Source organism: Zootermopsis nevadensis, unplaced genomic scaffold (genome assembly GCF_977971745.1).
Source record: "Zootermopsis nevadensis isolate Lab colony 2312 unplaced genomic scaffold, Znev_1.0 Znev_ptg000050l, whole genome shotgun sequence".
NCBI lineage: Eukaryota > Metazoa > Arthropoda > Insecta > Blattodea > Termopsidae > Zootermopsis > Zootermopsis nevadensis.
The window spans coordinates 4,902,001-4,917,991 of NW_028259182.1; the positions used below are offsets into that span (position 1 = coordinate 4,902,001).

The 15,991-nt window shown below is 41.1% G+C and overlaps 1 protein-coding gene across 2 annotated transcripts; it reads left to right on the forward strand.

Annotated features, from left to right (window-relative positions):
* Nucleotides 1-1,594: 1,594 nt before the first annotated feature.
* Nucleotides 1,595-12,814, forward strand: tsr (Cofilin/actin-depolymerizing factor homolog tsr). 2 transcript variants are annotated; one of them, XM_022081800.2, is made up of 5 exons: nt 1,595-1,750; nt 8,674-8,797; nt 9,719-9,837; nt 10,839-10,970; nt 12,202-12,814. In XM_022081800.2, exons 1-5 carry the CDS (start codon nt 1,748-1,750, stop codon nt 12,268-12,270), a joined length of 447 nt encoding a protein of 148 aa, XP_021937492.1. In that variant the 5' UTR covers nt 1,595-1,747; the 3' UTR covers nt 12,271-12,814. The 2 variants fall into 2 exon arrangements, with proteins under 2 accessions (XP_021937492.1, XP_087217222.1); XM_087361096.1 differs by lacking the exon at nt 1,595-1,750 and adding an exon at nt 6,239-6,260.
* Nucleotides 12,815-15,991: the final 3,177 nt, after the last annotated feature.

A 15,991-nucleotide genomic window follows, 5' to 3' on the forward strand; every position in this document is an offset into this window, starting at 1 on the left:
CGATGTGCGATACCTAGTCCACGAGCTACCTGTAAGTACTGTTCACGTCCTCGAAACCTGCGGCCTGTATATCCTTAGAGACGGGCCACATTGCCTTACAGAAACCCCCTGAGCTCATGTGAAACAAGCAAACTTCCGAGAGATTAAAGCAGCTGGCAGTGCTCAAGAAGGCATGTGCAATGCAGCATTCTCGTTCCTTTTGGGGTTGAGCCACGTCAGACATCGAGAACTGTCCGTTTCAGCGTACATTGAAGTCTAGCCACGAAAACCAAAGGACGGTTATAAAATTTTTAAGCAGTTTTGACAAAAATACTTGCACTTTATTTTGCCAAACTAATACTGCAGAAACTAGCTCCAAGACTATAACTGTTAACATTAACGTAAAAGATTTCTTGTAATTTTATATGATGCGTAGTTAGACATAAAATATGGGATAGAAGGTGCGAGTCAGAAGGAATTCATTCAATACTGTAGACAAACATCTACTTTTAGGCAGATTTTGTTATATAGTTTTATTCGAGGCCGTAATATTTTTAATTTTTTATAAGTTGGTGGTCAGTATCACATACTGTTGCTTCAGAATTGTTTGTTGTAGTTCCCATTGTTTAAAGTAGAGAGAATTGGAAACAATTTTCCTATTCTACATGGCCCTGTAGTTAGAATTTTACTTTTGACTTTTGTGTGTGATATTAGAACATTCTTTTAACTTGTTTTTTATTCTAATACAAGAATGTAATATTTTTTTTAAATTAACTACTAGTATTGTGAAATTTAAAATTCTAATAATAATTTAAAAACATTTCATGTTTTACAGCAGGATGAATTAAATAAATGTTTAGCTTATGTGGACAAAAACTTAAGACTGCCACCCCCATTTGTACATTTCAAACTAATTCAGAAGTAAATTTACTCTCTGGCATTTGTATGTAATTATTTCGATTGCCTGAAGGAACATATCGGTCACGTGACGAAGTGTATTTAAACTTCTTATCATAATCTGATTAAGTATGGTAAGAAAATATGGAAGGGATTCAGGGCTAGTAACATGTTATGATTCCCTCCTTACCATATTAGGCAATATCCCCTATGACTTTTCATTCATTGGTTCGCTGTTTTAGATGGATATAAACTGTGTGAGATGGATGTGATTTGTTTAACTAAGTAGACGCGAAGCGAAATGTGCATTAATTTTAGACGTTAATATAATTTGGATATACGTAGTCTGTAATGACAGGGAGATGTAAAATCTTTTTAACTTTTTTTTTTGCGTAAAAAGCTAAACGCGAATTTAAAGAACCTTCAATTGAGTGTTCAGTATAGACAACCGCGTTGCATGACAAAGTCTACGGTCGGCATGAAAGTAGTTCTGTGTGAAACAACATTGACATACCCTACAATTGACTCTAGTTTCAAATAGACTCTTGTTACTTAGGGGAATGTAGAACATTATGTTTATAGGAATATTAAGGCTATATAAGGAGTCATTACTGGAATAATTATGATTGCTACATTGTAATGAGTCATTGTATATTATTGGAGGACGGTCGGTATCCATTGGAGTATTTGTTGAAATCTAACCAATCGGAGGGAGTCTTCTTTCATGAAACGATTTTGCGCATTAATACGGTTCAGACTACATTTACGTGAGAATTCAGTCGTTCGTGAAGCGAAACACCCTTCCGTTCAGAGTAGTCGTATTATTTTGTGTACGGTGTAATAGGAGTGAAGTGGATTTTGTTCAGGGGAAATGGTAAGCAGTTTCTTTACTTACAAGCTTGTTAATAAGAATGTAATGAATTTTAGTTTTAATTGGTATTTTTTTGTGAATGGATCGTTATAAACTGCTATCAGTGTTTGGCCAGACATACATGCCGGCTGCCGCCATTTTCATTAAACCTAAAGGAGAAGCGGTCGGATTACACATTGGAGTGCAAAAATAGATTCTGTCATTGCATTGTTTTCTAATAAACTTATTCATTAAATTTTGAATAATACAACCTATGCCTACGTTATTGTTAGTAAATTGGAGGTAAGTTCATTCGTATCTAAATTATGGTTTTAGTACCGTCATTTGTAAATACAAATGTAACATTGGTATGTATCAGCAAGTTTTCAATATCATGGATTTGTTTTGCAGTATAATTGTTTAAGCATTGGTTTTAGTGTGAGGTTTTCCAGAATGTTCTGGGAGTATTTTCTGAAAGGAACAAATTCATCATCTTTATATAAATGTAGTTCGTGTCAGTGGAAATAATATAATCGTTCCTCCATTTCATCATTATATACTAGTGTTCTGAGTTACACAAATACAAGCAGGATAATTTTTTACATGCATAATTTTAATGTGTGCTTGAATTGTGTATGTTACACAGGGAATTTGACATTTTCCTTCAAAAGCATTTAACTTGCCATGTCAGGTATTACCAAGTGCTCCATTGTCTATGAAGATATTTCTTATGTATCACATTCAGTTAAGATGTAAGTTAAGTATGAAGGTGAGGAGTTGTAAACAGGTTACATTCATTTTTATTTTATAGAAGTAACTCTCATATGGACCTCTAGTGCTAGTTTAATTTTCATTGGTGATTTTTCAAGTGCTAACTTGTGTTCTTTTAGAAATATTTGATAGCTGATGGAATTGCTGTAGTAACTGTCATATTTATCTCTCCTGCTTTTATGTGTTTTGTAATGATTTGTGTTGCTGGTGTAGATGAGCAACGACTCATGAATAATTTAGAAGACAATCATTAGCTGTGAATTATTTTGAGATACTGCTGCACCAAGCTGTAATTTAGTCTTATGGGCTAAGCCAGTAGCCAGATTTTGTGGAATCCAAGTTATCTGCATCGTACAAACATCCTTACCATTGACGGATATCAGTGTGAACTGTTTCTTGGTGAAGTGAAGTAGAAGATACTGAGATGCTGTATGGAGGATAGTATGATATATGTTCAGAAAAATTAAAACTTTTAAAGCCTAATAACTTTGCAGTCTGTATTTATGGATTCAATATGATTCTCAGAATAAACAATAGTTATGTACTTAAATAGCATTAACCATTTGACCTTTGTAATAGAGAGGAATCAGAGTGAGTGGGCTGGTCACTCACTACTCGCAAATGCACTCTTCAAATACCAAGAAACCTCTGAAAAGGAGACCGTAAAAACCCACAGCTGGGTTGTAGAGCCAAGAAACAACAACAGTAGAGAGGAATCGTGTTTTATTTGTGGTATGGACTGAATTCTGAAATATAATTTAGACAGTCTTCAGTTTCAAAGGAATAAGTGATGCTGGTGCCCAGAAGGGCTAATAATAGTGTCTGAATAAACATTCAATACTTATGAAACAAGTTTAGCGTAGTGAGAAATTACAGTCTTTGCTAGGGATTTTTTTTTGTGGCCCAGCAATGAAGATATTTTAATTGACATGAATTTGGTCGTTCTGAAACCAAGTAAACTGTTTCAGATTGGCAGCTTGAAAAGTTTTGTGTGGATCATCCCATTGCTCGTTTCTTCAGCTTTTTGCACCGGCTGTTAAACATAACTTGGTACAGTTCTGATAACGAGAATTTCTGTTGGCATAAGGATTTCAACGGCAGGAAATGTTACATCCTGAAATTGGAATTTAGTCAGTTGAGGTTGTTTTATTAATTTATTGGGACGTAATTTATCTCTCGGGTTGTAGTAAGAGATGTGTGATTTCGTATTTTCACCATGCAAAGGTAAATTTTAGCATTTCTGACAAAGTTGTTTTAGTGGCAAAACTGTGGACGGGATAGATCGTGCATTACGTCTTCAGTAACCCAATTGTAACACGTACCGAGGGTAGAGGGATGGACTGAGACCTACGGGACGACACTAACCTCCAGTCTCCCAAAATAGTCTCTCGGGCCATCCCACGCCAGAGGATGTCGCTAAAAGCTCGTTCCTGTGGGCGGGGGTGCTTGTAAGGCGAATAGCTTTGTTCCAAAGCAATGGGCGATAGTTATCGCGTGTAGAAATTGTATGAATTCGAATGCCAAAATTTCGGCCTTGACAAGAATATCGCCTTAATTGTGATGTTTTCCCGATTACTATCCAGATTTGCAGTGTAGGGTAAATTGTTTTCAGAATAACCCGTTTGTGCTGGTGAATTGAATCTGCAGACAGCCATGTTTTGAAACATTGGTACAATTTTTATACCATCCGATTCTTAAAGATATCATTAAAAAAAAATTGGACCAATTTGATGCTGTGGAAAGCCCATGATTTTACGATTTAGTTGACGTTTAAACAAGCTGCTCGTTTGTTGTTTTCAAGAAAGTGTTCGAAGTTGGCGACTTTCGAGACTTGTCTGTTATTGTTGTTCAAAGTCTAAATCGTTGATTTTAAAATACGATGATAGACGTGCATTGTTCGGAAACCCAAATGTAACGTAATGGGCATTGTCTACTTCAGAGACGAACATAATAAATCTCGTAACAATGAGACTGGATTTGAACTAGCTGAGAATACGGTGTTTTTTCGTGACGGTTGGTATGACGACATTTGAATACTTTCGCGAGTGGTCTGCGCTGGGGGGGGGGGGGGGTTCATTGCAGAACAAACGTGCTGAAGGTCGTTCGTGAACGCAGTATTGAGTATTGGCTGCGTGCTAATGTGTTTCCATAGGATATCGTGTGAATTGTTTGGACAGACTTGAAGTCTGTTGGCATTGGTAGTTTTCCGGGACCGTTATTTGGCAACGGTGCCATATTTTGTGCCATGTCACTTGAGGCATTTCGTGAGATTAGCCAGTACCAAGCTTCTCCAGTAATATGACCATTCGGCGTATATTTTAACGTTGCATAGGGGTTGTAGCAATGTTGAGGTGGTAGTGAACCCCTTTTAAAGGTGCCCATTCCTTGATATCTGCATTTTCCAAGGGCCTCGTCACACAAGAATTGTTTTGTTCAAATGTTGTACTGTATTGTATTTAGTGTGTTCATAATTGAACAAAATGGCAACGTAGCTGGCTGATGGGTTAGTGACTTAAGCGTCGAAGTTTGGTTATTGGATTTTTGTTGATTTTGGTAGACGTGAAGGTGCTGCGGGTAGGAGTGACTAATGGCTGGAGAAAATTGCGTAATGATAACCTTCATAATTTGCACTAGTTTCGGATTGCAGTAAAGGAGGTTACAATGGGCGAAACGTGTAGCACGCTTGGGACATGTGTTTTTATTGGAAAACTTGTCATTTAGAAGTCACCGGCCGTGGTATTGTGGTCTGAATTCATTTTTGACCATTGTTGGGGCTGTTGTGTGAACCTTGGAGTTACATAAAAGGCCATGAATTTCTTGACTAGTTGAGATTAGTTGTTTTATTCGCTGACACTTGGAAGCAGCTGTTTGTTTTGTGTCCCGTTAGTTGCAACTGCCCCATTGTTGGTTTGCTGGTTGTGTGGCGAAGACGTGTAGACATTAATTAGTGTATGACTGGTTAAATTCGCTCCGCTCTCGTGTTTTTTTATTACAGGTGAGTAACCAGTTGCATTAACTGGTGATTATTACTGTGTCGACGTGAGTCATAACGGGTGGGGAGGGGGAGGGCAGGAAGAATGAGGCATTGCTTTCGAATGCCCTTCATCACAGTTGCTCATTGTTGTCCCTTCTAGCAGTTCTAGAAAAGACGATACACGTCTAATGTTGAGCTTGTGGGGATTGCATTCATCACCAAAAGATAACGTGAACTCCGTGATATCTTATCGCTTGCGTTCTGTGTCTTGTCACTGTCAGAATCAGCGAAAGGAGTGGCGCATGCGCAATAGCTATGTATAGATTGTCGTGACTTGCAATATTGTGTAGGTTTGCGCAAGCGATGTTCGGGAGGTGTCTTGTTCGAGTCTTGACCGACTCCGACTGAGGTTTTCCAAGCGTTTTTTCTCAGTCCCAGGCGAACGTCGGTTGTCGGATATGACATCCCCCCCCCCATTTCTTTTACCTTGTCCCAACATAATCGACCTCACGTCGACGAGAATAAAGACGGCTGTTCTGAGATGCAGCGCCGTGCAGTCTCGCTATCTGCGAGACTACGCGACGCCTACATCTTTGAGCGTACCCCCATTCATTGATCACGTGTTCGAATCTGGCCTTGTTTTAATTTTCTAGCCATCAAGTTGTGGATGCCGGCGCTACTTTAGAGGTTAAAGAAGTGTCTTTAATGGTCATTGACCACTCGCGACGTCACGGAAGTCTTGCGGTCAAGTGACCAAGGGGGCAGCTCTGAAAAAATTTAATCATGCCGGTAAAGAGGCGCGTGTAGCCTATCCCTGCCCCTGCTTGGCGTGTTATTGGAATGCCACCCAAATGTTCTGGAATACTTTTCTTTTTAACTGGTACTGTGCTGGGGTGCATGGACATGTGGTCTGATATGCCTGGGTTTTTTTACCGTTGTAAATGACCCCCTCCCCCACCTTCCTCTGATAAGAGCCAGGAAGAATTGTCAGTATGCGCACGTTGCAGCCCTTCGCCAACCGCGGATGACACGACCTAGGCGTTCTGGGAATTTGAAGGTTAGGGGAACCATTGTATGTGCTAATACTAATCAGAGCGGAATTAAAATTGTCTGTTTCTTCACGGACCATAAATAGTACCGGATAACATATTTAAAAGCCAGAACATAACTGATGCGCGCGCAGATCGTAATTTTTAATCTCGAAAATTGGTTCCATGTGCCATTTTTGCAAGACTGTAAAATACATAAAACTGCAAAGAGTTATTAATCGTTAAAATGGCGAACGTGAATTTGCTTTACGCAACTTAAAATTGTCGTCAGTTACAATTGGGAGAGTAATGTATATTTCTGTTGCTGGGAATTAGACGGAAGGTTTCACGTGCATTTTGATGAAGACCCCCCCCCCCTCAGAAATAGACTTATTGTGCCCAAATTAGTTGCCCTGGGTATAGTGATCCCCTAGATGGCGTTCGCTCTTGTGACTTGGCAGCTGATATCGGGAACAGCGACGCGTCGCTTGTGCCCTTTTCAAACAAATATAATTGTTGGTGGCCTGGGTTTATAACGCCTTGTGGAAATGTTGGTAGATTGTTTCGACATCTTCAAATTTCATTTTGCGTTTGTGTAGTACACAGGTACTGGCGCTTAAAAACCGTTACAATATGGCGGTCAGATTCAAAAGTTCTGTTGGTCCGACGATGTAGGATTTTTTTTTTTTTTTTTTTAAATATTGGAAGTCTACATGTGCGAAACTTTTGCAACGTTGTCGTACTCGCTTTTTTTTGGCGAGACTAAATTTCGTGGCGTGTCATCGTGTGTCTTGACAAATTAGGGTGTGCCGCTGTGGGTAATAAAGGTTGTGAAACACTGGGTTACACCCGAGTTTGTAATGTGAGTGACGGGTTTCGAGTGATATTGCAGAAATTTATTTAAAATAGTTCCATTGGCGGCGGCCAAAGTTGGTATCCTTTCCTTTGCCTGCTGATTGCGCATGACATACCAACTGTTGACTATATATGGTCATGCCGCAACCACGTAATCAATGAAGAGAGGTGGGGGGGGGAGGAGGAGGGAGATGAAAATAAATTCTTGAAGTGGTTTGACAGAATTATCATCGCGCACGTCTTCTTAGCGAGGTTAAATGTAGGATCCACCATTTCGTGCTGTTAGCAGTTGCTCGACTCACTCCGTTAATTATCGCTGACGTGTGTCTCGTCACGTTACTCAAGGAAATAACATTGCAGTTTCCTGGTAAGACATTTCTCGCCTCAGGATCAGTAAATAAAATATATATTTAAGAATAATTAACATGTTTGCCACTCCCATAGCAGGATTTATACCGTCCTCTACCCCCAGACATTGTTTCGCGATTTTCGGGCTCGTTGCTATGGGGGCTTGGGCGTAGTGTTTGCGGGGCGCACAAGGCAACCATTTCGTATTCTGACGTATGTCACAGTGGCAGTACATTTGATTGGACGATTGAAGTTTGGTGTTTAGTTTATGAAGACCGCGAGACTTTGTAAATTGCGTGTTAGGTTAGAGTCTGGCTTCAGATTGTGATATTTTACCTGGCGATGCTTTGGCGAAACCACAGCACCGGACGAAATGGTTTACCCCTCCTATCCTCCTCTCCCCCCCCCCCACATACTCTGTCTGTGCCCTTGTATATACAGGAAGCTGACAGTTTGCGTGTTCATTCTTCTCTGCGTGTTAAACTTTGACTTCCGGTCCGTAACTAACGAACCAAATGTGTATCTGGTAATTTGTGCACCTCAGATCATTTTTCAGTTGATGGCCCAACCGCGTCTTTTTTGAATATAACTTCGAAGCATCGAGGTAAATTACGTAAGACGTTTTACAGAAACCCCGACGAGGTTATTTGTATCGTACCCCTTCCTAAGTGTCACTATAATTTTTACTGGTAATTAAATAGGGGTTGGACCGTTTCAAACATTACTCCTTGTTTGGGTTGTATTTTTTGTGTTGTCAATAATATTTTTCATTTCTGTGTCATTGTGGGCCCAAATGTACTGTATCTAACCTTGTCGAATTTTTTTGTGAAGTTTTATTCCGTCAGTTGGTAGTCGTGTGGATCTGCTTGGTCATATTTATACAGAGCGGAAAGTTGCCATGTTTGTGCACTGTTTTATAATTAAATTGTGCCCATGAACGAGTTAACTAATTATGTTTCTTGGTCCTACAGGCTTCTGGAGTCACAGTGTCTGACGTGTGTAAAACTACGTATGAAGAAATTAAGAAGGATAAAAAACATCGATACGTGGTTTTCTTTATTAGAGACGAGAAGCAGATAGACGTTGAAGTTATAGGTAAGGCATTCGTATGATAATGACACGTTTGGGGACTTTTTTTGTTATTCTGTTGGTAAATTTTGTAAATGGGATGTTTCTGTCCTCTGCTTGGAATACTAGACAACGGACAGAATCCAGGAACTCATACTATGATTTAGATTTATCTTCGTACTCAAAAACAAGGTAGCCACGGTGGTCTAGCGGTTAGAACGCTGGCCTTGTAATCCTGGGGGGGGTCTCGGGTTCGATTCCCGGCAGTGCCCGAATTTATAACTTGTGTTGGGCAAGGCCGTGGTCTAGGCAACACGGAGTTTTCCTCCGTGGCATCCCAACAATTACTCCATTCACACACAGAAGAAGGCAATGGCAAACCACTTCTGGATCATCTGCCAAGAACGTATATGAACAGGTCCCAGTCCGAGAAAAGGATCGAAGGATCCTGTTCATATGGACCTGTCGTCACACAGAACACTAAATAATAATAAAACTCAAAAACATTGGTGTTTTCTCCATTAAACCCCCGCCTTACACGGCTCGTAGCCCAAGAAGGCTTAATTACATTTTAACATTCAGTCCACGCTTTGAAGACAAAAGACAGTTCACTCTTTCGATCAAATAGTTGTTGCTGTTTGCTCCGAGGGCCATTATAAACAAATTAATGTTCTATCTGGACCAGATGCTGAGTTACTGATTATTAAAGCAGGTGGCGCTTAAAAGGTTAAGAGGTGATTGGTTAGATGTTTATTTACCTTTTTGCAGTCTTGGATATTATCTGTTTCAACCCAAAATATATGTTTAAAAAAATTTTAATTTATCATTTGTAAATGTAAATTAGATTATTCTGATCGGGTGCAGCCAGATCAAAAGTACTCTTCGCCAAAGACTACGTTAACAGTCTGAAATTAAGATAGGTGAAGGGATTCCTGTTTTGTGTTCAAGGTGAACGTAATGCGGCCTACGACCAGTTCCTAGAAGACCTTCAGAAGGGCGGCACTGGCGAATGCAGATATGGACTGTTCGATTTTGAATATACGCACCAATGCCAAGGGACTTCTGAGGTATGGATTCGTGAAATTGCCCACCTTTTTTATGGTCGTTCGTTGCGTTACACTCTCTTGTACCCTCAAAGAACTTAAACCTGTCTGGATAAGTTGGTTTGAGTAAAAAAATTGATGGGGTTCGGTTCTGAGAGCGAGGGCACGGAAATGCGGAGTAAATGTTCGTGTTCGCTCGTCTTAAGAGAAGGCTGACTTCCGCGTGGATAATTCAGAATTGTAATTTTTTTCCCCCTTCCCCCCCACTAAACTTGCACAGCATCGCAAATTAACTATTCTGTATTGTCGGATTCAGCAGGTAAAAAAAGTCTCTGTCCACTCGGATCTCCTTCGCCAGTTAACCTGTGATTATGAACTTTCCCGTTCTACTGGCGGTATATCTCCATTTGTCATTGTACACGTCTCACTTGTCTTTCCAAGTCGTCGTCACGTATGTCACCGCATTTCAATTTCGGTATCCTGTTGGCAAATTTCCCTCTGGACCTTTTTACAGCTCTGGCTGAAATTTCCGCAACAGTTGGTACCCCTTACCTGCAAATTATCAGGTAAATCCAGAAAAGATATAAAAAAATGTCCGTGTAAAGTGTATAAGCCAACGTCTTCCACTTCTGTGGCGACACTTCGCCGTCACACGCGTTGCTTTCGCCAGCCCTTTACCAATTACACGCTCTTAACGTGGCAAAATTGTTAAATCTTTGCACCGAAGCATTTATACTCCTCAGAAATGTATCACTTGACGACATCTACCTCGTCAAGATGGATTGTAAAATTTAACGTGTCAGTAAGGATTAATTTTGTAAAGTCCGTCGTCGTTCTTCTCGGTCTTCGTTCGCCTCATTCAGGTTGTCGTTGAAATGTAGAAAAATGCGGTGAATGAAAAAGTAATCGCGTTTTATTGAGGTACCGTAAGATGGCGCGTAGAACTGTTCAAGCGTGGACCAGAGTTCTGGTCGTCGTCAAGTACGAGAGGCCCTTCGTTATCTGTTGCCGTTGTGTTATTGCAGGCATCGAAGAAACAGAAGCTGTTCCTGATGTCCTGGTGCCCTGACACTGCAAAGGTGAAGAAGAAGATGTTGTATTCATCCAGCTTCGACGCCCTTAAGAAATCGCTCGTTGGTGTTCAGAAGTACATTCAGGTATGCGTCATTAAAATATGGTTAAATGATCATGTTATGTGAGAATGAGGTTCCCTCCGTGCCGAAGATGTCGGCGTCTTTCTTTTGGGCTCTGACGTGTGGACTCGAGGTAAATACCGACGTTTTAAAGGCTTACGACCTGCGTACGTGGCCTCTTACGCTAACCACTTAATAGCGAATGTGGATGCTCAGGTGAAATAGAGTCTTATTTGCCGCAGAACGTAGTTTAACGTCCCATAAAAGTCATCACGATGTCTTTCTTCAAATTTGGCAGATAATACGTAGTAGATATGACGACTGTAAGTGACGAAACGTAGGGAAGGTCCATATACGGGCAGATGCAACAACAAAACGAACGGTTGGAATTACGGTACCATCATTTTAAGCGCATGCGTCTCCAAAGTCTATTTATTTCTGTGTTCTTAGCAAAAGGTTTACTGGACTGCGTACACTTTGAAGACGGCGATTGAGACGTCGTCTCTTGGATATTTCAGTGTCCATTTCCAGTTGATCTCGGTATCAATTCCAGTTCGTAGAAATTATGAACCGTTGTTGAATAATAAACAAGTGTACAATGTTGGTGACTTGCCACTGGACCCGAGGTTTTCGCGGGTTCAAACCCTGCTGAGGTCTATGTATTTTTAAGGGTGATAAAGATCCGTAGCACAACGGTAGCACAGCCCTTGCCGTCGGACTTCGTGACACACGTACAAGTTTCATCTGCTCCGAATTTGAAGTGACAACATTTTTATATGCCAATTGAAAATTTAGTTCGCCTCGTGTAAACGTGATATTGACGTGTAACACAAACAGCATTGCTACCCATTTGAGCATGAACATGATGATTGGCTGCGTCTGAAACTCTGCCACCGTCATTCGTGAATTGTAGGCCAGGTGACCTGGTTAGGTTGAAACATACTGGGAACGACCCGGTCTTGAAGTGCCTGAGCACCGCAGGTCCCAACTTTTCGTTGGCTCGATCTGTAGACATTTTTTTGGTAGGACTCCTCGGACGGGGGATCGGCCCGTCGCGAGGCCTCTACCTGTTCACAGGACAGCACGACACAGACAGACATCCGTGGCTTCAGTGGGATTCGAACCCACGGTCCCAGCGGCACAAGGCCCTCGCCTCGGACCGCGCGTCCACCGCGGACGCCTGAAACATGCGGTAGGTAGCAAGTACCGTAAAATGAAAGCTGTGCAGATGATTATTCATGTCTTCCTATTTTAGGCCACTGACCTATCCGAAGCATCGCAAGAAGCTGTTGAAGAGAAATTGCGTGCCACCGATCGGCAGTAACCGCGCTGTGGAGCGGAGCCGCTGCCGGAAGGGAACTAACTCGCCCTTCGTTCTCTTTGGCTCGGTCATCTTAACAACTCCGTGAGAACACTTTGCCAGCCTGTCTGCAGATCCACATCTAGTCTCATGGCCCGGGGGGCAAAGTGCTCTCTCTCTATCTATCTCTCCCCCAGCCGGCGGAGTTTCACCAAACTGTATCGTATTATATTATTGAGTGAAATAAAGAAAAGCCAACTGAAGTAATTGCTATAAAAATAAATATAAAAAAAAATTGTGAATTTGAATAAATGATAGTTGGCTGTAAGCCTTGTAATGTTAACTGTTCAGGATAATACGCAATTTGATTCTCGTCACTGTGTCTGTATTAGGTAAGTAAAATGTCATTTGAGTTTGACGCCGTAACGGCGAACAGAAGGGCGCGCGCGAAGCAACACGGTTGCTGTCGCCATGCTTTATTATAAAATAAATTTTGTATCTTGATATGTTTCTGTAGGACCTCTTATGTCACATGCTGAGTATGTATTAAATTCTTTCTAATGAATAAGGGCGTGTTTATTTGCGTTGACGTTCCTTGCGGCGGGGCCGGCGATCCTCACTGACAAAAGCGTTCTCAGTTTCACATTAATTTATTTTATTATCGGGTGGTACCTCCACGTACTAGACTTTTTTTTTTATACAGACGACCACATTTTATCTTCCGTCGAGTTAATTCTTATTTCTGATTATTGTATTTCGAGGCCAGAGTTAAAAAACAAAATGGACGTGTTCATCTGAAAGCTTACGCAGAAAAATCGGGCGCTGCCTGTGAAATAGATGCGGATTCATTGACTGTACGTGACTTTGTTTTGAAAATCTGTAAATCTGATGTACGCTAATTGCTTGGTGGTTGTGAGATGAGATTAAATGTTTGAGGCTAAACCCTGCGTCTTTTTGTCGTGGACACCCATTACTTGTAATTCTACAGGATTAATGCCTTGTCAGTGGCTGACACTCCATAGTGTCGGGTCATAATGAATTAGAATGGATCAGGAAGGAAACGGGCATCCCCCAAATGAAGATACTGTACGGAGTTGGAGATAATTATAAATTAACTTAAAATAATTGCTCGTCTTCAGGTTTAGATTTGAACCTGGGACCTCACAGATAAGAATATCTGCTGTGATTTTATTCTCGTGACATCATTAGTGGGATGGTTTTGTAGGTAACGTGAGGTGAATGGAGTTTTCGATGCGCGTCAGTTGCGGCGTGTGATTAGCAAAATTTTAATAGTTTTCTTCTGATAGTATTTTGAAGAAAATTAAGTTGAGTTACAGATTGGTTTTGCCTGAAGATGGGTCCCAGAACATTCCTTTATTTTTGTCCTGTTTAATTTCTAGATCTTATGCCCCCCTCCCCCAATTTTCCTCTTATCTCTACGTCACACTCTTTTGAGCTTGCCGTGTTGTGTAGGAGGCTCCATCATTTCTGCGCCCTGCAATCGTGTGGTCCTTCGTGGAATCCGTACGAACCCCCGCAATTGTGTGGGCGTTATCCCACCCGCGAAACATCGTGACGTTCAGAACAAGGGGAGAACTTGTTCTAATCATGCTCGATGGAAGACTTGGTGAGGTAAGGTGAATAATTTGCGATGTTCTGCTGTTTCTTTTGTTCCTTGTGCTAATTTACTCCGTCATTCATGTTACTTCAGATTTGCCATTTCTGATTGGTTTGAAATTAAATTTGTATAAGTTGTTAATCCCCTGTTACTTTGCAGTGTGTTTATTGGTTACCGTTCATTCATTCGTTTGCCTTCGGTGATCATTGGGCGAGTCTGTTTTAGTTAATTTTACTCGGTATTTATCTCCTACCAAAGTTGCATTTATTATTTAACCATGCCTCCGACTGGCTGGCATGCAGGTATTCAAATTCATCTGTACTTTGCAGGAAGAGTTACCTATATAGTTCGAGTCGACGGACTCTAACCCTAGTACGTTTACCACGCTCACAAGAGCTTGCTAGCGGTCCTCGTCCTGAGCTTTTCCTGTTGGGCTTTCCAGCCAAAAATTTTGCAAGTATTTGTCATCCACCATAAGGACTATATTCCCTGCCCATCTCATCCTCTTTAGTTAAAGTATTTTCCTAAGCTCTCTGGTCTCATAATCTCAATTTGTTTTGCATTTTGTCACTGTCCAAATTTAACATGCGCACAAAATAGGTTAGTTTTTATATTTGTAAACTTTACATGGCATACAAGAAGACAAAACATTCTGAATAATTCAGATGTCTCAACCCATAACTCAGTGAAACAAAAGACATGCAGAGAAGAAGTTCCTCGGCAAGTTCAGACACAGTATGCAGCATTACAATTTAAATCGGGAAGTCCCTATTCATCTGATTGGAGGAACCGTGTCTGTAACAATAGTTATATAAAGGCCACTGTTGACTGTACAGATGCCTCTCGGCCTGCCTATTAGACGCTATATAGACGTTCTCTTAAGTTCAGTACAGCATCTAGAGAATCCCTTCTCCTTCTAGCCTATTAACTGTATATACACCGCTGTTCTCATGCCCTTTGAATTGGTTAAGACGACGCCACCCGTCGTGGTTGTAACGCCGACTAATGAGACCCTCAGTTCTACAAAGAACCTTTGATTCTGGCTATAGTGCCACGTGTATGACTAGCTTCATGGATTTACAAGCGAATCCACAATTAACCTAACTGGAGCAGTGGATGCAAACGCCTTCACAAGTGACTCGTGCAAAATAGCTCTTTAGACGCCTCTATGTTTAACTGGTATGATTACAGCACCTTCACTGTTAATAGTGGTTATGTCGGTCCTCGAGACCTGCCTGGTTTAATGGGTATGCAGCCTCAGTAATTAATTCCAATTCTCATAAAGAGACTGGTACGATGGCCACAGACCTAATTGGTGCAAAGGCTTTGTAGACGAACAGCAAACATTCTACCTGGCCGTGACGTGAATCGACCAGACCGTGCCGAGTGTACTACGGAATTCAACAAGCAAGTAATGTGGTCCCTACAGTTGGCTATGCAGTTCGTGTAAATCCATCATCCCGTGTGTAGACAACATCTGTTGGAGTGACTAACCCCTGCCATTAATTAAAAGCTGCAGATGCTTATTTGACGAAATAATAATGATGAGAAAAGGATATAACAGGAACTGTGATTTAAAATATAGACGTTGCCAGGTGTTGTGAACGAGATAATTTGTTTTGTGCATATTAAATCGGTAAATTGGACACAATGAATGTGATCAAGTGTAGACAGCATACGAAGACTGGCCAAGCTAGAAGTGACGGATAGCCGACTTTATATTCAAATCAGGGAACTGTTAAGTGATTGTGACAGATTTATTCTCCGATGGGCCGGATTTTACAGCTGAAAACATTTGAGACTTAGCGCTACCAACAGAAGTGTGACATCGCAGAGCCTATACAGTATAGTTAAGTTCTGATCTAAAATTGTTTTTCAGAGTTATCTGTACTAAATCATCGATTCTGCTACGTATTGCTCCATGTTTACACGAAAATGAACAATACGTGAATGCATTGAAACAGCTATAGGGGGGGGGGGGGGGAGTTTCTGATAAAAGTTTACCAACTTTTCGTAGGTAAGGAATTGGTCTTCTAACTTCGGCGTTCACCTTCAACTGTTTTCGTTGCCCGTATGTTTTCCTGTGACTATTGATTTTGTGCCCCACCGCACGAAGGCCATCATTTC

Bases quoted from the DNA above. Each gene is read 5' to 3' on its own strand.
- tsr (XM_087361096.1), top strand. The intron at 8,798-9,718 runs GTAAGGCATTCG...TTTGTGTTCAAG, and splicing joins GATAGACGTTGAAGTTATAG to GTGAACGTAATGCGGCCTAC. The intron at 9,838-10,838 runs GTATGGATTCGT...GTGTTATTGCAG, and splicing joins AATGCCAAGGGACTTCTGAG to GCATCGAAGAAACAGAAGCT.